Here is a 23,092-nt window from a genome sequence, read left to right as displayed (position 1 = left end):
AATAGAAGAGAGAGATTAAGAGCCACAAACTTCCAGTTGTAAAATAAATGAGTCACCAGTATAAAATGCACAGTGTGGAGAATAAAGTTAACAGTTATGTGACATCTTTGTATAGTGACATAACCTAACGACTTATTGTGGTGATAATTTTGTAATATACAGGAATATCAAAACACTATGTTTTGTACCAGAAACTAACACTGTGTTTTAGGTCAGTTATGCTTCAAACACAATCAAATGAACAAATGCATAAAAAAAAAAAAGATCAGAATTGTGGTTATCAGAGGTGGAGAGTTGGGGGGGGGTGGGTATAGGAAGGGGGAATTGGATGAAGGCAGTGAAAAAGTGTACAAACCTCCAGTTATGAAAAATCCCCAAAGCCTCCTGGGTCTGATCCTAGTACAGTCAGCAGAAAGTCTGACTATATTGGTCTTTGTTTCTCAAAGGACTTGAGCCCTTTACAGACACCTAGCAACTCTGAGGTCTACATTTTGTCTGTGGAACCATCATACTAAGGAGTCTTAGCTGTTTTGTTGTTGTTGTTGTTAGGGCAAGGAGGGAAAGGGAGGAAATAGAAAATTAAAGAAGAAAGGGATAAAGAGAGAAATATTTTTAGATTAGGACTAGCTTTTCAGTAAAGCTGGTAGTAGCATAATACTGTTTTTACCATAGCTGTAATTTGTTATCAAATGATAGAGAAAATCCTAAAGAGAGTTTGGATTTAGAATCTAGAATATACATGTGTATTAACTGAATGAATAAAAACTTATTTTCCTAGGTTAGCTAGATTTCTCTAAATGACAAGAGATTAAATTGACATGGGATTTACTTTTGGGGTGAAACAAGAAATAAAACTTTACACATTATGTATGCATGAAGTTATTTCAGTCTACCACTGTAAACCCCATTTAGTAAACCAATATTGTAACTCCAGAATGAATATAATTTTCTATGTTATTTTTAAAGAGTTAATAGGGTTTCCAGATGCACATTTAATTTATACCAGAAAGTAATTTATTCAATGAAAAGACATTACTTGGTCCAACTGAAGGTGAATCACTTGTCTTTTCATAAATGTATTGAAAACTATTTTTTTCAGTTTTATGTGACCTGTGGTTAAAGCATTTCTTATCATGTTAGAAGCCATTAGCATGGTTTTTATATAATGTATTTGCAAAAAAGAGCCTATTTTCATTCATGTATCTCTTTTAGTTCAGTACTTGAGTTAATAATTATTAATACCTTCAAGAATGATATAATGTATTCTGACTTCAAAGGTGTTCTGGGCAAGCTATTTCTCTAGTTATGACCATGGTTCTGCAATTTTTAGGGAGATTAAAAATGTGCTGAGGGTTGAAAGTATCTTGATGCATTTCCAATGATGCACTTTAAATATTCAGCACCATTTTACCCTATCCTTACTGTGCACTTTCTAAAGGAATGACCAAGAAATAAAGTCATGAATGTATACCTATAAGTGCCTCAAACTTACCATGGAGAGTGTTATTGATTAAAATGTAAATGTGTTAAAATAGAGTAAAATTATGCTCTTATAGATTAGGTTTTGGACCTATTAACACAATATTTAAAATTATATATATGCTTTTCCTCCACTGTTGGGAGGTTGCAGCTGCTGAGTAAAGTCTAAAGTTTATTGACTGGACTGATTCTTAGTAACAGCCTTGATTTGCAAAGTTACTTATTGATTGAAGAAGACAGATTGTACCTCTAGCCGGTCAGTACTTTCTCTTTGATTTAAATGACCCTGTATTTGGACACTTTGTCCACCTAGTTTCCATCATTGTATGCATCTTTGTTAATAATGTTTTCTGTTGTGTTTCTATCTATTGCTTGTTTGCAAATTGGACCCAGAAGTTAACAGATGGGTTAGTAACAAGAGAGCACAGGAGAAATTGAAAGTGTCATCAATACAGACTAGGTACTAAGACTTCTTTGGGAAGGAGAAGTAGAGATGGGAGTTGCATGTTTGTGGAGTGCAGTGTCAAACTGGCCAGTCCTGTTGCAGTCAGGGTACTAGACAAAACTGTTGTATTGCATTCCACATGTATTTTGTATATTTCATAGGTATATTTATTCAGCACTAGTCAGGGAGAAAATATACTGAAAAGGTACTCAGGTTCTAGGAAAGCAGCTGACTTGACTTGGTCGTAGCCTCTTCCTCTCTAGTGATGAAGAGCAACAGCCACACTCCTTTAGGGCTTCCTTTCAGCTCCTCACACTCTAGATTATTTTGGGTAAGTTGCCAGAGTTAATTCTTAAGGAAAGATAACTATTTCATTGTGTTCAAAACCTCCTTCCAATTGCTGATGCCCTAAGTCCAAAGTCATTTTTTAGTGCAGCTCACTGAGACTCACTCTGTATCCAAGGATCTCCTCCAACTTCATCTCCCAGCCTGTCCTCCTGCCTTCCTCTTGAGCTCCCACCTTCTCCTAGTTTCCCAGGCCTGGCCCCACCCACTCTCCACCTGTTCCTGCCCTGCCTTGACCTCTTCCCCCAGAAGCAGCAAGTGGGAGATCTGGATTGAGTTCACCTTGCATGGTCAGTTTGCTCATCTGTCCTATAAAATGAGAGACAGTATACATAATGATGCACCATGATTTTGGTAATTGTATGGCAAGTGGAAAGAACTCAGATAAACATGAATTCACATACTGCCTTAAGCACTTAGGAGCCTGTGATCTTGGCAATTCCACAAGTCTCTCTGAGACTGAGTTCCTCCTCTGGGGAGGGGAGGATCCATCGCCCTTCATGGTTCATAGGAAGATTTAATTAGACAACACTTCCAAGTGTTTATCATTTAACCATAACTTCAGTACTGTAACTGACTCTAATTACAACTTCAGCAATATAAATAATTCATGTTAATCATCAGAATACGGCAACTTTGGCCTAGCACATTTCATGTCTCTAAGCACACTATGAATCATATTAAAAATTTGGAAGTTTCCTCAGAATGAATTTAAAAAGTAGATTCCTGGGGACTCATTAGACATGTGTGCTTGTGATGGTGCAGCTTCTAGGTAGGATAGGATCGTCACACCAGACTCCTCTTTGTTCCTCTTATTTATCACAAACTCTGCTGTTTAGACATTCTGTCAGAAGGAATTTGTGGAAGACAGTTAATAGACCAACACAATGATTTGGGATTTGTCACTATTTGAGTAACACTTCTCTGTTTTGGTGGTTTTATCTATAGTATTGTGATTCATGTTGGTTAGAGCCACAAGAAAAGAAAGCATTAAATAAAATGTAGGTAAAAGACATTGAAAACAAAAATAACAGAAAAGGTAAGTGAAATAAGAATAGCTGATCTGGGCCACAGAATGGAAGAGTGGGAGGAATAGTACCAGAAAGAGCGTAGAGTTTTGAGTCATGATATTTGAGTTAGAATCCAAATAGGGTGGGCACATTTTTGGGTGATTAAAAAAAACTACCAAGCTTCCCAAGTGACTCAGTGGTAAAGAATCTGCCTGCCAATGGAGAGACATGGAAAATCTGGAGGAGGAAATGGCAACCCACTCCACTATTCTTGCCTAGAAAATCCCACGGACAGAGAAGCTTGGAGAGGTCCACAGGGTCGCAAAGAGTCGACATGCCCGAGCATGCATGCACGCATGTAAAAAAATCTAACAAACGAAGATACCCCTCTGGTAAAGTGAATAACATTATCTACTACCATCATGAAAATTTTGCAAATCCTGATTTTTCTTTAATTAAAAATTTTTATAATTGAAGTATAGCTGATTTACAGTGTTGTGTCAATGTCTGCTGTGCAGCAAAGTGATTCAGTTATACACATGCATACATATATTCTTTTATCTTTCGAAGTTTCTTGAAAGTGGGAGTAAACATGTGACTTCCCTACATCCGCTTAACAGTGGTGGAAATACAGCTAAATATTTCATATTATATATTTTGAACATTCTCAAAAGAGTTCTTATTTTACTAATACATGTCATTGTAATTATTACTTCAAACTATTGATGTTTTGTGTTTATAATTCTCGCTTGTCAAATGCTCCATGTTTTTAGCATTTATCCAAATATGCTGTCTTGTTGGTTATTCCTTTTTTTTCACCCTTCCCTGGCCATATGAGGCAGACAGACTGTGCTTGATTCTAGATGAGTGTCTTTAAATATGAGCCCATTCTGGGACTGTGCCATATATAAGGGCTTTATAAAAAATGACTTTATTAATATTATTATTTGGCCAGGCGGTATGTGGGATCTTCCTTGACCAGGGATGGATGTTGTGCACCCTGCAGTGGGAGCATGGAGTCTTAACTACTTCCCAGGTGGCTCAGTGTTAAAGAATCCACCTGCCTGTGCAGGAGACATGGGTACGATCTCTTGGTTGGGAAGCTCCCCTGGAGGAGGAAATGTCTACCCAGTCCTGTATTTTTGCCTGAGAAATTCCAAGGACAAAGGAGCCTGGCAGGCTACAGCCCATGGGGTTGCAAAGTCAGAAGGGACTCAGTGACTGAATAACAACAACAACCAGGAAAGTCCATAATGGATTTATAAGGGTTACACTAACATCATTACCAGTCCATTCTGAAGGAGATCAGCGCTGGGTGTTCTTTGAAGGAATGATGCTGAAGCTGAAACTCTAGTACTTTGGCACCTCATGTGAAGAGTTGAGTCATTGGAAAAGACTCTGATGCTGGGAGGGATTGGGGGCAGGAGGAGAAGGGGACGACAGAGGATGTGATGGCTGGATGGCATCACTGACTCGATGGACGTGAGTCTGGGTGAACTCCGGGAGTTGGTGATGGACAGGGAGGCCTGGCGTGCTGCGATTCATGGGGTTGCAAAGAGTTGGACGCGACTGAGCGACTGAACAGAACTGAACTGAACATCATCACCAACACATATCCACTGTATCCTGTCCCTCCTGCCTCTGCATCATGGCCAGCTAGGTGGTTTCACTGAGTTCTTTTATCTGAGGGCTTGGTCTCTGTCTGCAAACACTATTTATTTTAATTCAATACCACACGGCATCATTCTTTCTTTGACTCCTCCATAACTCCAGCCTTGTTAAATTCCATTTTTGATCAGTACCAGATTCATTCTCCATTTATCAATTCAGGCATTCACGATGACTATTCTACAGATAGATTGTTGACAGGATATAGTAATAATAACTTGTTTGGCCTTAACCTGTCTGTTATCATTTTAATTTAATAATTCTAGCTCATGTCTATGCATGTCTACAATATATACATTATGTCTTATATTCTGAACTCTTGGAGGGAAGGGAATACATCTATTAATATCTTTGTGTGGATAATGGACCATGAGATAATAAAAATCTGCTGCATAAACTAGCTTAGGAATCTTGAAAAAAGATGCCCAGGAGCCAGCAGCATTACAAAATGATTTGTACAGGCATTTTTTTTTTTTTTAATTAAAATGAACTTGATGGACAAATGAGTTGCCATGTTATTCCAGGTCAACATTAGAGATGGATGCTCAGTTGCCCCCAAAAGTTATTGAAAAAACAAAAACTATCCTTCTTCCAGGAAGCATTAACTGTTGTGCTGTGAGCTTAGAAGTTCAGGGGCAAGGACTGCAATCAGAAAGGCAGAAGTAAAAATCTATATTTAGCCTAGCCAAACCAGCCACTTCTCCTGATGTTAACACAAAGAGGGGGTTAAGTGGAGGTTCAGAGAAACTTACAGCATGACCACTGATGTCTTCTTGTCTTAATTTGAAATGTGTGAGAAAGCAGAACATTTATAAACCACAAGGCAGTTTTGCAATTTCCAACAAATCGTCCACAATGCAGGAAGTAAAAATGGCAAATCTTTTGGACCATCGAAAATGAGTCAAACATTTCCAGCCTGCTCTGGGAAAAACCTATTAAAAAATCAAAAGGCTGGAGTAAGCAGCAGAGAGTGAGAGAAAAGGATAAAAAGGAAAGGCGAGGATCAGAGGCTTTGCAAGTGAACGCAATGGGAGTGTGATTGGTGTTCTCAGGGCTCCATGCGCCTGAGAATTTGATCAGTTATTTCATTAATCAGTACTTGCAGTATGTGTGCTGGATAAAGGCTTCCAAAAAAGCCTCTCTCAGCTTCTCTGACTTCTCCCAGTAGATCCAGGCCATACATTTACAAATTTTGTTCACAGTTTGTCAATTCATGTCCATTTGTATATCTAGGTCTGTAACATTTCAATTTCAAATCTGTAAAGAAAGCTATCTCTGTTGAAATGACTACAACTACAGAAATTTGCAAGATCATAAGTTTCTTACACTGGGAGGATCAGGTATTGGAACCATCTTCCTAAATAATGAAGAATTAGCTTGGGTTTGATTCCTGGGTCAAGAAGACCCCCTGGAGAAGGGAATGGCAACCCACCCCAGTATTCTTGCCTGGAAAATTCCATGGATAGAGGAGCCTGACGGGCTACAGTCCACAGAGTCACAAAGAGTTGGACACGACTGAAAGACTAACACAACAACGAAAAGCCAAAAATCTCCATGAATCTGGGTAACGGTGGAATGAGGTTGGAAGGATAAGGTATAATGTGCATAGAGTGTGTTTAATAGGCAGTTGTCCTCTATGAAAGGACGAATTTGTGAGGAGAATCTTTGGGAGAAAAGGTGGGTAGAAATAAGGATTCCGGTTGCAAGGTTTGTGACCAAAATCTCTAGTGTAAATTTTGTCAGGAGGTGTGGTGAATCTGAGGAATAGAGACAAAAGTTCACATAAAAAAAGAGAGAAGGAGGAACAGGTTGGTTAGGACTGGGAATTAATATCTGGGCCACCCAGAGGTCAGAGTGGAGGTGCTGCTGAGATTCCACTGGGAGGGATGAGAAGGAGGAGGAAGTGAGCACGGAGAACTTGCAGGAAGTGGGAAAGTGCCTGAGGAGACTTGCTTAATTTTCACTTTATCTCTCGATGCCTGGAGCCAAAATACCAAGACAATCTCACCCTACATGATAAACAGAATGTTGGACTGGTCTGGGAGTCAAGAGCTTACTACTTGTATGGGGTTTATTTGCTACTGAACCATGAATTGTTGATATTAATACCTGCGGGGAGCATCACGCAACAGTGAAGGTGCATTGCAGGACTTCTGTAAGCATCCTTTCATGCTCCATGAAGTTGGAAAACACGACTCCTTCACACGACTCCATCTCGGGAGATGGTGTGTGAGCTGTGGGGGCGGGGGGAGGGGGCAGGAGGAAAGGAAGTTCAGGGGCCTGTGTCCTTAGGAACAGAGTCTCCACTGTGCCCCCTCCCTCTCCCCCTCCAGCATCAGCCTCAGAACAGATACAGAGACAGAAGACATGGTATTTTGGGGTAGGGAGAAGGAAGGGATTGTGAGAAGGATTAAACACATAAGCACTGGTGCCCAGGCTATTTGAGGATAATAGATTAAGTTCCCTGCAAACGAATCTTCAAGTTGTGAACTTTCAAAGATGCAAACATGTGTTCCATCAGTGTCAGGCATGAGTGACATTGCAGCTTGCCCTCCATCTCCTATTGCTGATGGTCCTTCAGTTCTACTATGCTGCTGCTGCTGCTGCTAAGTCGCTTCAGTCGTGTCTGACTCTGTGCCACCTCATAGACGGCAGCCCACCAGGCTTCCCTGTCCCTGGGATTCTCCAGGCAAGAACACTGGAGTGGGTTGCCATTTCCTTCTCCAATGCATGAAAGTGAAAAGTGAAAGTGAAGTCGCTCAGTCATGTCCGACTCTTCACGAGCCCATGGACTGCAGCCTACCAGGCTCCTCCATCCATGGGATTTTCCAGGCAAGAGTACTGGAGTGGGGTGCCATTGCCTTCTCCCAGTTCTACTTTATCCCACCTCATCTCCCTCCTCCACTCAGTAACTCTTCTCGCGTGTTCACTCGATGCCAGCTCCTGCGTGCTAGCTGTTGTACTGTACTACTGTACACTTCAAGATACTGTACTGTAAGATTAAAAATGTTTTCTTTATTTTTTGTGTTTGTCTTTTATGTATTATTCGTGTGAAAAGTATCATAAACCTTTTACAGTTCAGTACTATATAGCCAATTGTGTTAGTTGGGTATCTAGGCTAACTTTGTGGGACTTGAACAAATTGGACTTAACGAACAGGCTCTTGGAAAGGAACTTGTTCATATGTGGGGGACTTACTGTATGGAGACTAGGAAATGTCTGTCTTGAAGTGAGAAGCACTGAGGTTCTGATCGCATACCAACCTCTCCTGGGATGTGGATGGTTTCCTCCTGCACTCCTGCAGAGCCATCAGTCTCACGTGGCCTGCAGCACAGGCAGGAGGCCTCCTGTGCTTCATGAGGATGCCCCGGCAGCCACATTCATTCATCTGCATGGCATGTGATGAAAACGATGCATCTTATAGTTGTCTGGAGAATAGCATGGGAGTGAGGGATGTGGAGAGCGGACACATCTACGGGCTCTGAATTTCCTCTGACAATTTGAAAAGCCATTTCCTTTGAAGTTGGACCTGACGACAAGCATGGACTTGGGAAGGCGTCCTTAGAACCTTCTCTCCTCTGTCCAGTCTCTCCTTGGTGAAGAGAATGGTTTAAAATGTTTATCTGCGAGGCAGGTGTGTGGAAAGTGTGACACACGATAATGCAAGATCAATGTATTTGCAAATCTTAATTTTTGAGGCTAGGATTTTGGTGGGTAATAAATGTAATTTAATAACTGTGGTTTAGCTTCTTTCTATTTAAAGGTGATGCTTTACCCTGCTGATTTTTCTTGCCCATCCTGTCCTACATATGAAATTGGAGGCATACTTTTAAAAGCGAGTAAAAGATAAGAAAGCGGAAATAAAAGAGAGCACAGCTATCTAGGCTCGGTTTCTTCTTACATGAAAATGAGGGCATTGTACTATATGAGCTTTACATCTCCTTTGAACTCAAAAAGTCTAATTATGTGAAACAAATTAAAAAAGTACTTGAGAGATATGAGGAAACTGTTCAATCAAATTGCAATTCACTGGAGATTCAGACTGCTGGAGGCAGAAAAAGAGACTTCATGTAATGTTACTTTACATGAATGAGGTAAGAATCAGGAGAACAAACTGTCAGGAGAAAAATAGTCCAACGAAATGTTTTTATCAATGAATTATCTCATGTAACTGTGTGGCCACCCAGGTCAAGCACACAATCAACTCTCTACCAAAAACAGAAAAATGATTTCAATCTCAACTGAAAAAAACAAGGAATAAATATGTATACATTGCTACTAAAAAATAAAGTCTCAGCTGCCTTTGACTTAGAGGGGTGGGAATCAGGGGTGGGAAGAAGCCTCCAAAGGAGGGAATATATTTATGTGTTGTGCTAAGTTGCTTTAGTCGTGTTTGACTCTTTGCGATTCCATGGACTGTAACCCACCAAGCTCTTCTGTCCATGAGGCTCTCCAGGCAAGAATGCTGGAGTGGGTTTCCATGCCCTCCTCCTGGGGATCTTCCCGATCTAGGGATCAAATCTGTGTTTCATGTCTCATGCATTGACAGTCAGGTTTTTTATCACTAGTGCCAACTGGGAAGCCCAGATATACCTATGGCTGATTCACTTTGTTGTACAGCAGAAACTAATACAACATTGTAAAACAATTATACACTAATTTTAAAAAATAAAAGAAAATCTCAACTGCCTTCTAAAAAGGGTGAATCTTACGATTAGAGAATGCAACAGATTATCTGCTATCCCATTTTGAGGCTAATCACTTGGGCACCTTGACTAAAGGTGAACCTGGAATTTGAGATTGGAGATGGGTTAAGGAGAGATATCTGTGTGTTCTTCATCATAGAATGAGAACTTGAGCTCTTGGGCCAATGTAGGTGGTGGGCAGAGGTCAGGGAGAGAGGATGGGGGGAGAGTGGAGAGAGCTGGCATAGTGACCAGAGGCCAGGGCTCCACATGGCCTGGAACAGCCAGTGGAGAAGCCAAGGGTCCCCTTCCCCCAAAATAATCCTTACTTTTTTTGAGAGCACTGAATATTAAAAAAACAACAACATATTCGTTATTAGAGAAGAATTAAGAAATAAGGGTGTGTGTGTGTGGGGTGCATGCTCAGTTGTGTCTGACTCTTTGCATGCATGCTCAGTCACTTCAGTTGTGCCCGATTCTGTGGGACCCCATGGACTGTAGCCCGCAGGCTCCTCTGTCTATGGGATTCTCCAGGCAAGAATACTGGAGTGGGTTGCCATGCCCTCCTCCAGGGGCTCTTCCCAACCCACGGATGGAACCCACATCTCCTTTCTCTCCTGCATTGCAGGTGGATTCTTTTCCCACTGAGCCACCTGTGAAGCCCAAAAAAACATTGACTTCTTTGGTTCTAGTTAATTCAGGTAATAATGAAACAATTATAAAAAAATTTATTTAGCAGAAAATCAAATCTCCAAATTATTATAAAATACAATGATTTTGTAGGAAAATGTCAATTTCTAACACAAATAACCAGAGATCCCAATTTATGCTGTTCTTTTAAAATTTCCATTCAACATTTATCTTGGCTGTGATAGAGAATAAAACCTAAATTTTAAATGCTCACAACTCACCCTCATTTTATTTCAAAGAAGGAAAGAGCTTTTGATTTCAGTGATGCCACCTTGTTGATCTGATCAGTATGATGGGTAGAGGCGCAGATTTGAAGATGATGAGAGGGTGTTGGGCCACAGTAGGTAAAACAGGGAATAAGCTGCTGTGGTTGTGCAGACAACGAAGGCAGAAAACATCCAGCGGGTGGGAGAGGTGGGCTAAGATGAGAATTACGTCACTATGGATTGGTTCTCCCTGTGTATAAATCTCTGTGACATGCTCTATCAGCAAAAGTGCTTTCAAAGCAAAATCCTGGAATCAATACAGGTTGAGTGTAGTGTTCTATTCATTCAAGTTATTTCCACACCTTTCCTCATCCATAAATTCTTGGTGCTTAATTGGAAGTGTCTGCAAAGCAGATGGTACTGGCCAACAGGAGGAGATGCACAAATACAGAGCATGGATTTTTCAGACTCCTGGGATGGGGATAACCTTGCTTTAGTGGAAACTTTGTTTTTGTTTGGATTTACCAGTTCTGTGACTATGGGCTGGTCCATATTTCTCTATTACTTAATCAGTAAAATAGAGAAATAGCTAATGCATCTGAAGACCATGGGCTAGGCCTTCCCTGGAGGTGCAGTGGTTAAGACTCCACCTTGCAATGCAGGGGACATGGGTTCAAACTCTAGTGCAGGAAGATTCCACATGCCATGGAGCAACTAAGCCCACAAGCCACAACTACTGAACCTGAGTGTTGCAACTACTGAAACCTCCATGCCTAGTGCCCGTGCTGCTACCAGAGAAGCCACCACAATGAGAAGCCTGCACACCACAGCAAAGAGTAGCCCCTGTTCACTGCAACTAGAGAAAGCTTGCACAGCAAAGAAGACCCAGCACAGCCAATAAATAAACAAATCAGTCTTAAAAGAAAACCCAGTGGGTTAGATCAGGGGATCTGTTCAGGTCTCTTTTGATTCTCAGATGTTGAGCTTTAACATGTTGAGCTTGAATCATGTTTTACTAGCATAGGATGTTCGAGGACACAAACTTGGATTGAAATCTCTTTTGCAACACTTACTAAGGAGTGATGCCAGGCTTGCAACTTAGTATTTCACATTTTCTGTTTCCTATTTGTAACGTGAGAAAATCTCTTAAGGTTGTTATAGGGATAAAGTCAGATCATGTTCATAAGCATTTAGCACAGTTTGTGGTCCATGGAAAGCTCTTAATAACTGGCAGTGTATATAACACCATGTATATAACCACCACATCCGTAACCACAATCATATAGAACTTGACATTCAAATGGTATAAATGGGTACAGTTTGTTTGTTGGGAGATTTTTGATTACTGTTTCAATTTCCTTACAGTAAGTAAAGTCTATGGATGTGAGAGTTGGACTGTGAAGAAAGCTGAGCGCCAAAGAATTGATGCTTTTGAACTGTGGTGTTGGAGAAGACTCTTGAGAGTCCCTTGGACTGCAAGGAGATCCGACCAGTCCATCCTAAAGGAGATCAGTCCTGGGTGTTCATTGGAAGGACTGATGCTGAAGCTGAAACTCCAATACTTTGGCCACCTCATGAGAAGAGTTGACTCATTGGAAAAAACTCTGATGCTGGGAGGGGTTGGGGGCAGGAGAGAAGGGGACGACAGAGGATGAGATGGCTGGATGGCATCATCGACTCAATGAACATGAGTTTGAGTAAACTCCGGGAGTTGGTAATGGACAGGGAGGCCTGACGTGCTGCAATTTGTGGAGTTGCAAAGAGTTGGACACGACTGAGCGACTGAACTGAACTGAACTGAATGCAGATCTTATTCACTGATGGATGAATGTATAAAGAAGATGGGATATAGGTCCATAATGGATACTGTTGTTGTTTAGATGCTAAGTGTGTCTAATTTTTTTGTGACCCCGTGTCTGTAGCCTGCCAGGCTTCTTTCTCCATGGGATTTCCTAGGCAAGAATACTGGAGAGGGTTGCCATTCCCTTCTCCAGGGGATCATCCAGACCTGGGGATCAAACCTGGATCTCCTGCATTGTCAGGTGGATTCTTTATTGTTGAGCCACCAGGGAAACCCCCATAGTGGACACTATTAATCCATAAAAAAACAATGCAATCCTGCCATGGGAGACAGCATGGATGGATTTGGAGGGCATTATGCTAATCCTATAGGAAATAAGCCCTTTAATTACGATTTTTTGCCCTGGAACAGAGCATTTACTATGTGCTACGCATTCCAGTACTCTTGCCTGGCAAATCCCATGGACAGAGGAGCCTGGTAGGCTGCAGTCCATGTGGTCGCTAGGAGTCGGACACGACTGAGTGACTTCACTTTCATTTTTCACTTTCATGCATTGGAGAAGGAAATGGCAACCCACTCCAGTGTTCTTGCCTGGAGAATCCTAGGGACGGGGGAGCCTGGTGGGCTGCCGTCTCTGGGATTGCACAGAGTTGGACATGACTGAAGCTACTTAGCAGTACTTAGCAGCATGCTAAGTAAATAAGTCAGATGGAGAAAGTCAAATACCATATGATTTCATTATATTGGGAATTGAAAAAAACAAAACAAACAAATGAAATAAGACAAAAACAAATTCATAGATACAGAGATTAGATTAATGGTTACCAGAAGGGAAGGGGGTGGCAGGGAGAGTGAAATGGAGTGAGTGAAGTGGCTCAATGGTAACGGATGGGTCAATCTAGACTTGTAGTTGTGGTAACTAGACTTGGAGTTGTGACCACTCTGTAGTGTATACAGATGTTGAATTATAATGCTATTCCACCTAAAAATTATATAATACAAATTCTTTTTTTTAAGGACAAAAATTAAGCCTAAATAGAACATACAACTCCAGCCATTTCAGTTTAACAAGTCCGCCCAATGTGTGGAATTAAGCTTGCGAAATGATTTAGCTCCCAGATGTAATCATTTGTTTCTTTTCATACAGATCATGGTGCTGCATTTGCACAGACTTGTTAATTTTATTTCTGTTTGAGACATAAAGATGTGATTCCAAATTCCTAATTAAGAACAATATGAAATTGTTAGCAACCTTAAAAAAAAGTAAGGTGAACAGTTAGAGATTTCTGTAGCCTGCATTTGGAAAGATTTTTCTTCATCTTTTGGAGGTAGATAAATATGCCAGTATTCCCTTTTCTTGTGTGCTAATGGTCTGTTTTTCGTGTACCAACTATTAGTTCAGAAAACCTCCTGGCCCCTTCTTTGTGGTTAGAAGAGACAGTTGCTAGGAGATATGCCAGTGCCAGGACCCACAGCAAAGATCAGGTCATCTTGTATGTATTCACTTGAAATCTAAAAGTGAGGACCTTCCCAGCTGGGTCAGTCCTTGGCAAAATACTAAAGTGGATCAAGTTCATATTTGGGGCCTTTTATTTCTTATTTCTTTATTTATTCTCTGCCTATCCAAAGTGTTAAGCAAAATGATTGCTTTTCGCTTGATGATATTGTTTAAGTAACAGTAAAGCACTGTGGATAAGGACTTTTTAGGATACAATTCTCCCAGAGGATCATTCTGTAACTTTTAATTTTAGACTCACAAAATGTTGCAGAATACTGCAAGAGGTCCCATAGATCCTTGACCTAGCTTTGCCTAATGGAATCATCTTATATAACCACAGTACATTATCAAAACTGAGAAATTAACATTATAAGATACAGCTAACTAGACCATAGACAGAGGAAACTTTTTAAGAATAAAAATTTCTCAAGGATAAAAGGAAATCTTTTCTGAATCTTCATGTCACCTTCCCACCCCACCTCCTACTGTGCACACCTAGGTTTTTGCCCTTGTCTCAGAACTTGGTGATCCTAGATACCCTTTTCTTCTCCACTCCAACCTTTTAGAGGAGGGATCATGTGGTAGCCATCCTTTAGTCTTATTGTTTATTAAAGTAACTGGCATTCAATAAACATTTTTGAGTAAAAGGGTGACTAACAATTGCTTAGGTCTATAAGGGGCTTTCAGTTTTCAAAGTCCCCTTATTATACACATTATCTCTACCAAGAACATTCATGGTCTAGGAGAAAGAGTGTAGACAATGAAAGCATTCAAACTTTGGGATTTATTAGGTTGAGCCTTCTGACAAGGTAATGAATGTCCTTGGTCTTGCCTTGCTCACGTGCTTAATTACATCTACCTGATCGAGTTGTTGTGAAGATCCAAGGAGGTAATGTATGCAATAAAGAATGAAACAGAGGGGCTCTGGGAGGTAGAGAGGGCATAAGACTTTATTGCCATTTCACTAAGGCTCAGAGGGTAAGTCCTTGTGGACAGTTATAAAGCTCATACAGGGTGCTTCTGTCAAGAACCTTAAGTCTTTCATGACAGCACACTATCTTTCCCAGGCAACAGGAGATAATGTTAGTAAACAAACCACCAGCAACAACCATGGGGTTAGTTAAGGAGATTTAAGATGTTGTCCTTATGTGGTTGACTTCTTTTGCTATATGCCCAGGAAATCCTCTCTTTGGTAGGGCTTGGTGATGGGATAAGCCAACAGGTGAGTCATGGGTGTGGGTTGCTGGGTTGGGGGCCCCTGTCAAATGCCCTCCAGCCTGCCCACTGTGTGGAGGGCATGTATCCAGGAGTCCTACTTGCCCAATTCTGCTTCTGGAGGGCATGGAGGGAGGAGGACTTGGCATTCTCAAGTATTCACAGTGCATTATCAACATTATTTTAAAAATCCAAAGATAAATTAAAAAAGTTGGAGGGTTTTGACAATTATTGTCTTCATCACTATTACCTATTTTTTGCTCATGAAAATAATTTTCTATTGACAAAAGAACATAGAACTTTTCTTTTTTACTAAACATAGAACATTTTTACCACATGACTGGTAACACACTAGCCAAATTGCTTCTCAACTTGCCCTGAATTTCCTTGAATACCTCATACTAGAATGCCTATTTGGAAGTATTCCTTTGGCTTATTTAACCTGCTCATTTCATTGAAATGAGAGAGGAGATGGCAAAATATATTATGGATTTATGAGGCTGTTGCTTGCAAATATCCACAACACTTGGATTATACTAAAACCACCCAGTTTTTGGTGGTGGTGTGCAATTTGACTTTTCACTCTCTAGTTAAAAAATGGTAATGACAGCAGTAAGATCAGAGATGGAGAAAGCTAGGAACTATCATGTTTCTCCAGGATTTGGAATCATTTTCTTGGTTTCACACTGTCTTCCATCTTTGACCATCAAAGTGAGGTGTACTAAGAGGTCAGGAAGACTGGAGATAAAGGAAAAAAATCACTTGCGTGCAGAGTATGCCATCAGGATTGGGAAAGTTACAACTGAAATACACTTTGGGGCATTCCTCAGTACAGTGTCTTAGGGTCAATAAATTTCTGCAAACTTTTAAGAGACAGAGCAATGTAAACATGCTTGTGAATCCAGAAGGTATGAAAGGGACCTAGAAAGTTTTCTTTCTCAATTTGCTTTGACTTTTCTCATCATGTATTACTCAAGAAGGAAAACATTTTATTTCTGTTTACCTAATATAGTTTAAATAAAGTTTAATGCAGAATAGCTCTTTCTTTTCATTAAAAAATAGATTTGTTTTGAAAACAATGTATACAGAGAGGAAGCAAAAAAACTGTCATGATAACAAAAGTAAACTGTCCATCTGGGCTCCTCGTGTGTCTGCGGTTTTCACTGCTTTCTACTTTGCCTTGTTTTTCTTCTCAGGAATAGTGAGAAACCTTGCTAAATAAAAAAGGAGTTTTCTGAAAGCATCTCTCTGTGAGGAGGCAAACCTCCTCACAGAGATACAAATCACAAAAGGCTAAGGTAAAAAAGCATTGCAAACACTCAGGAACCAGGAGCAAACAACAGAACATCCCAGGATGTGTCATTGGGCACATTCCTTGAACACAATCTCTTTAAGTACCGCTCCTCTTGAAATATACCATGACTTATGAAACAAATGTTAATGTCAACTATACCAATTGATTGTTATGAAGCATAGATTTACACGGAATGTCAGTATTTCAGCTTTTAATGTAAATACCAGAAATGTATTCCGAAGAATCCTTCTGAAGTGAGATGACAGTTTTACCAGAAAAAAGCATTTGTATCTAAAAAGCATACATGTCAGTAATCAACATTTGTCCTTTTGATTATTTCATAAAATCCTAAGGTAGACAAAATTAAATGCTGAGTATACTTACAATATTTTCCAAAAATCAAGATGTAGAGGAAGACAGGATGAGATGTCATTTCCTTCCCAGAGAAACTGATGAATGGAAGTGAATACAGTTTGGTCCTGGTTACTGAGTCGCTTCTGCTCACGGTGGTTGCATGCTATTTCTGTCTGCAATCTTAGCAGTTACACAGCAACCTCCCCACCCGCCTCTCCCTCTCTCTTCCCAGTCCTTCTTTTTTCTTTCTTCCTTTCCCTTTCACAGTCTCTCCTCCCCACCCACCTTCTGTAAAAGTCTTAATATTTTTCTTCACACACACACAGATGAAGTTTCAGAGAACACGCAGGCTCTTCTTGTTGACTTTAAATATCAAGCCTCCATCCCTGGCAACAGTCTATAAATGAGGATGTGTACGGACACTGACAAATGTCTGAACTGATCAAAGTTACACAGAGAGACAGAAATCGAGCTTGGAGATGCACCAGGAGCCAAAACTGTTTTTTCCCTGTGTGATTTGGGACTAGGAAAAGTACAGGACTATGCAGCACAAAATGCCTTTGGGGAAAGAACTATAAGGCAGGAGTTAAACTATAACTCAAGTAATCTTCTGTGAGCTGTCTGAGTTTAGGCATTTGAAGGATAGGATGTTGTTCACAGAACAATCTAAAGGGATGACACACAAATCTTACATTTTCTTGGACTCGTTAGTTTTACTATGGTGGAGACCATGCTGTGTCATTGGTGGTGAGTAAAACCTTCCTGGGTTTGAGTCACAGTCAGCTTTTTGAGAGTTGTGGAGCCACTGATTCTTGGCTGAGCCTTAGCCTCACTGGAGGAAGACATCTTTCTAGCCAGGACTGATGATAAAGCTGAAACTCCAGAACTTTGGCCACCTCATGAGAAGAGTTGACTCTTTGGAAAAGACTCTGATGCTGGGAGGGATTGGGGGCAGGAGGAGAAGGGGACGACAGAGGATGAGATGGCTGGATGACATCACCAACTTGATGGACGTGAGTTTGAGTGAACTCTGGGAGTTGGTGATGGACAGGGAGGCCTGGCGTGCTGCAATTCATGGGGTTGCAAAGAGTTGGACATGACTGAGCAACTGAACTGAACTGAACTATATCATTGACTCTGACATAAGAAGTCTAATTCTAAATGGTGGCTAAATGATCATATTAACACCATTTTTTTTTCTAGTAGAGGTAATTAATACCATGAAAGGAGAAATGAGATATATGAATGCTCACAATTCCTTATTCATTTAGCAGACTTATTTAGTGAAATGTCATTCTTTTCGCAGCAACGTTTACTGTTAACTGGATTCGAGTGCTCATTTCATGATCAATAAGTGTTCCTTTAGTGTTTATTGTTTATAATAATACTTGATTTAAGTAGTTAATAATTTTAAAAATTACTTTGGAAATAGTGTTTCCTGGGAGGAGGCTGTGGGACATGTCAAGGGCAGACCCATCAGAAGCTTCTCAACAATAGTGCTGAGGAACTTGCTTTGAAAAGTGTCTGCATAAAGTGAGCTGTTAATACAGAGGTTTGCAAAGCAATCCTGATGTTATTTTGTCAGCTTTGAATGTTTTGCCTGAGCTTATGACACAGAAAGACACAATGGCCAGCAGCCAGGAAACACTCTTTCCTTAAAAAAAAAAAAAAATTATTTACTTGGATGCACTGGGTCATAGGTGTGGCATGTGGGATCTAGTTCCCTGACCAGAGGTTGAACCCAGGCCCCCAGCGTTGGAAGCTGGAAGTCTTAGCCATTGGACCACCAAGGAAGTCCCAATATTCTTTTTTTCCCTCAATATTCTTTAATAATACATACAGGGAGTATATTTCGGGGCTTCCCAGGTGGCGCTAGCAGTAAAGAACCTACCTGCCAATGCAGGAGACATGAGAGACATGAGTTCAATACCTGGATCAGGAAGATCCCCTGGAGGAGGGCATGACAACCCCCTCCAGGATTTTTGCCTGGAGAGTCCCATGGACAGAGGAGCCTGGTGGGCTACCATCCATAGGGCTGCAAAAAGTCAGATACAACTGAAGCGACTTAGCATATTTTTAATCTCAAATTCACTACAAAACTTCAAAATAATTTCTCATTTCTCTAAGACTTTATAAATAGATTTTGCTAAAATAACTATTCAGAGGAACAATTTTAAACATTTGATTTTTCAGGAAATGAAAAATCTTTCTTATTTCTGGCAAAGACAGTAAATTTGGAATATTAGTTTTACATAAGCACATTGATGGAAAAAATGTGAGTGTATCAGAGTGCCCCTATCACACATTGCTGCAGGCACTATTTTTATTTAGGGTCAGAGGCTTCTTTACTGTGATGGGCTGTCTTTTACCTCGTAGTCTGTTAATCTGCATCCTTGGCCTCTACCCACTAGATGTCGATAGCACTCCCTGGATGTGACAATTAAAAATGTCCCCAGACATTGGCAAATGCCTCCTGGGGGCAATGTGCTTCTAGTTGAGAAGTGCATCGTAGCAAAAGATTTCCCTGAACAGTGTTCAAGTATTGATTTTAAACAGATAATTGAAAGAGAATTTTTCCTACCTAAATTTACTTATTTATCTTTTAAGATTATTTTTATTTGGGCCATTTTTAAAGTGTTTATTGAATTTGTTACAATACTGTCTCTGTTTTATGTTTTGGTTTTTTGACCACGAGGGATGTGGGATTTTAGCTCCCCAACCAGGGATCAAACTTGCACCCCCTGCAGTGGATGATGAAGTCTTAACCACTGGATCACCAGGAAAGTCTCCCTGAATTTAAATCAAAGTATTTTCTCATTTTCTTGTTTGGCAATTTTTTTTTAAGATTTTATTTAAAAAATTTTTTTTCTTGGAGTATAGTTGATTTGCAGTATTGTGTTCTTGTTTTGCAGTACCTGAAAACTCAGTTTAGTTCAGTTCAGTCACTCAGTCATGTCCGACTCTTTGCAACCCCATGAATCACAGCACGCCAGGCCTCCCTGTCTATCACCAACTCCCGGAGTTCACTCAAACTCAGGTCCATCGGGTCAGTGATGCCATCCAGCCATCACATCCTCTGTCGTCCCCTTCTCCTCCTGCCCTAATCCCTCCCAGCATCAGAGTCTTTTCCAATGAGTCAACTCTTCTCATGAGGTGGCCAAAGTACTGGAGTTTCAGCTTCAGCATCATTCCCTCCAAAGAAATCCCAGGGCCGATCTCCTTCAGAATGGACTGGTTGGATCTCCTTGCAGTCCAAGGGACTCTCAAGAGTCTTCTCCAACACCACAGTTCAAAAGTATCAATTCTTTGGGGCTCAGCTTTCTTCATAGTCCAACTCTCACGTCCATTCATGACCACTGGAAAAACCATAGCCTTGACGAGACAGACCTTTGTTGGCAAAGTAATGTCTCTGCTTTTCAATATGCTATCTAGGTTGGTCATAACTTTTCTTAGTTTTAAAAACAAACAGATGTTGGTGAGGGGAGGGATAAACCAGGAGCTTGGGATGAACACACATGACTATACATAAAATAGTTAGCCAACAAAGACCTATGGTACAGCACAACAAAATATACTGAATATTCTGTAGTAATCTTTATGTGAAATGAATCTGAAAAAGAATGGATATATGTATAACTGAATCACTTTGCTATGCCCCTGAAACTAACATAACATTGTATCAACTATAATATGAAATAAAAATTAAATTAAGAAAATAGAGGACATATCAGACAAAACAAACAAAAAACCCAAACGGGTGTTGTACATGCTTGACTTTCCCTTTCGCCCAGGTTGTTTGATGATCACCTGCACCACTGGCCCCACGGGATCTGTGACATCACTGCCTCTGCTTGGCTGGGTGCATCTGGGGTTTCTACCCCACATCTGTGCTGACACAGGTTTGTAGAGGTCAATACCTCTTCTTCAAACCTTATTGCGGCTCTCTGAATAGTAACAAAATTTTCAGTTTGAAGATTACTTCTCAGAACAACCTGGTGAGCCAAACCAGACGAGCATTATTAACCTGTCTGTATTTTGTAGATTCAAGTTTCTAACCTGGTGGTTTTCCCATCCCACTACTACTGAAATAATACACAACAATGTTCTTCAGCATCATATTTTAAAATTAGATAATGATATTTAAGGGCTTTGGTCCAGGCTTCTGAATCTATTTGACACCATCATTTTCAGCAGCAGAAACAGTCATTTTTATGAAATGTCTGTTTTTGAATGTAGACCTGGGAAAGTCCCAATGAAAGAGGTTGATAAAATCTCGTTCAGGGCTCCACAATGTAAAGACATTCAGAAAACAGTAAGCCAACTCATACATTAAAAATAGGTGAGATCCAAGAGCTAAATGCATGCTGTCATGTAGCTAATCCTATGGATCCATTTCTAATTGACAGCTGTCAGTCAAGCAACACCCTTGAGATTACTCATCGCTAAGCCATGGCAAAAGACAATTTTAGCTGTCTTGATTTAGCATTAATTAAACAATTCTGGAGTTCAATGATTGCTGAGGAATGATATCAAGCAAAATGTGCACCTGGAACAGAGCAACAAATAGGTACAGGCATTTCAGAAGACATTTTGTACAAAATCTGAACAATTTCATCCCAGGTGGAAGTGATCTGAAGCTATTATGTATATCATTTTAGCAGAGAATCAAAGATTAAACAATAAACCAACTCTTGTATGGATTCATGTGTTGTCTTTGAAGCATATAATATGGAAATAACAGAATTAAGTGATCCTCTGCAGAACTGACAGTGTGAAGATGGGGTCAGAGTTAGAAAGCTCAACACCATCTATCTATCAATCCATCTATCTGTCTGTTATCTACCATGCATCTATCCAATTTATCTATCTAATCTATAATATAGCCTATCTATCTATCATTTATCACATATCTAGCTAATCTGCTGCTGCTGCTGCTGCTAAGGCTCGTCAGTCATGTCCGACTCTGTGTGACCTCATAGACGGCAGCCCACCAGGCTCCCCCATCCCTGGGATTCTCCAGACAAGAACACTGAGTGGGTTGCCATTTCCTTCTCCAATGCATGAAAGTGAAAAGTGAAAAGTGAAAGTGAAGTCCCTCAGTCGTGTCCGACTCTTTGCGACCCCATGGACTGTAGCCTACCAGGCTCCTCCATCCATGGGATTTGCCAGGCAAGAGTACTGGAGTGGGGTGCCATTGCCTTCTCCATCTAGCTAATCTATTATCTACTTAATCTATTGCCTATCTAATCTGTTCTCTATTGAGCTTCCCAGGTGGCTCAGTGTTAAAGAACTCACCTGCCAATGCAGGAAATGGGGTTTGATCCTTGGGTTGGGAAGATCCCCTGGAGAAGGAAATGGCAACTCATCCCAGTACTCATGCCTGGGAAATCCTATTGGCAGAGGAGACTGGTGGACTATAGTCCATGGGGTTGCAAAGAGTCTGACATGATTTAGGAGCTAAACAATAACAATCATCTATTATACATCTGTCTAATCTACATAGCTAATCAATCTATCATCTACCATGTGTCTATCTAATCTAATATATTGGTAATCTATTACTTATCATCTATCTAGTCTATCTAGTTTATTATCTAACTAACCTATTATCTATGTAAAACATCTATCTATCTATCATCTATCATTTATTAAGCTAATCTTTTATCTACCTAATCTGCATGTGTGCATGCTCTGTCACAGACAACTCTTTGTGACCTTCATGGACTGTGGCCCATGAGGCTCCTCTGTCCATGGAATTTTCCAGGTAAGAATACTGAGTGGGTTGCCATTGCCTACTCCAGGGGATCTTCTGACTCAGGGATCAAAGCTGCATCTCTTGTGTCTCTTACATTGGCAGGCGGATTCCCACCATCCATCTGGGAAACCCCATCTAATCTGTGTATCTATCATTTTTATGCATTATGTATCTGTCTAATCTATATATCATCTATTACCAATCATGTATCTGTCTAATATATAATCTATTATCTAATCCATCTATCTATCATCTTACACAGTAAATATCAATTGATGGCCTTTGTTAAGTACAATCTAGATCTAGAATTTAGTAATATTAACCTTGCCTTACTTACTTACTATTGTAAGAGAACACACTCAAGTTTCAGACTCTTCTACTCAAATCGAGTCTACCCAATTCAAGATGGACTAGGTGGTTCAACTATGGAAGATTTTTTAGAGAAGAATATCTGCATAGTGAGTGTGGAGACAGAGAAGATCATGAACTGACAGAACAATAATAGAAACAATATTTCATGTCAAAAGCGAGTGAATGCAGGGATAAGCATGTGCAAACAGCAGCAATGAATGGGTTATGTCAGAAAATAACAAGAAATGATAGCAGAGAGTCATGGGGTAATGTTTTGTTGGAGAGGGTCAGGCACT

At 40.3% G+C, this 23,092-nt stretch overlaps 1 protein-coding gene across 10 annotated transcripts in view; it reads right to left on the bottom strand.

The window, feature by feature from the left end:
* The window catches only part of RXFP1 (relaxin family peptide receptor 1), a 131,924-nt gene extending 114,987 nt beyond the window's left edge, over positions 1-16,937 (bottom strand). For 8 of the 10 annotated variants that reach the window (XM_070386431.1, XM_070386438.1, XM_070386439.1 and 5 more), the window contains exon 1: positions 16,721-16,936. In XM_070386431.1, coding sequence (XP_070242532.1) covers positions 16,721-16,769 — 49 coding nt within the window. In that variant the 5' untranslated portion in view covers positions 16,770-16,936. Of the gene's footprint in view, positions 1-16,720 lie in introns of all 10 variants that reach the window. The other 2 variants (XM_070386434.1, XM_070386437.1) reach the window with 2 other exon arrangements.
* Positions 16,938-23,092: the final 6,155 nt, after the last annotated feature.

The sequence above is a fragment of the Bos mutus genome, chromosome 17 (assembly GCF_027580195.1).
Source record: "Bos mutus isolate GX-2022 chromosome 17, NWIPB_WYAK_1.1, whole genome shotgun sequence".
Taxonomy (NCBI): Eukaryota; Metazoa; Chordata; class Mammalia; order Artiodactyla; family Bovidae; genus Bos; species Bos mutus.
This window is presented reverse-complemented; position numbering and strand designations above follow the sequence as displayed.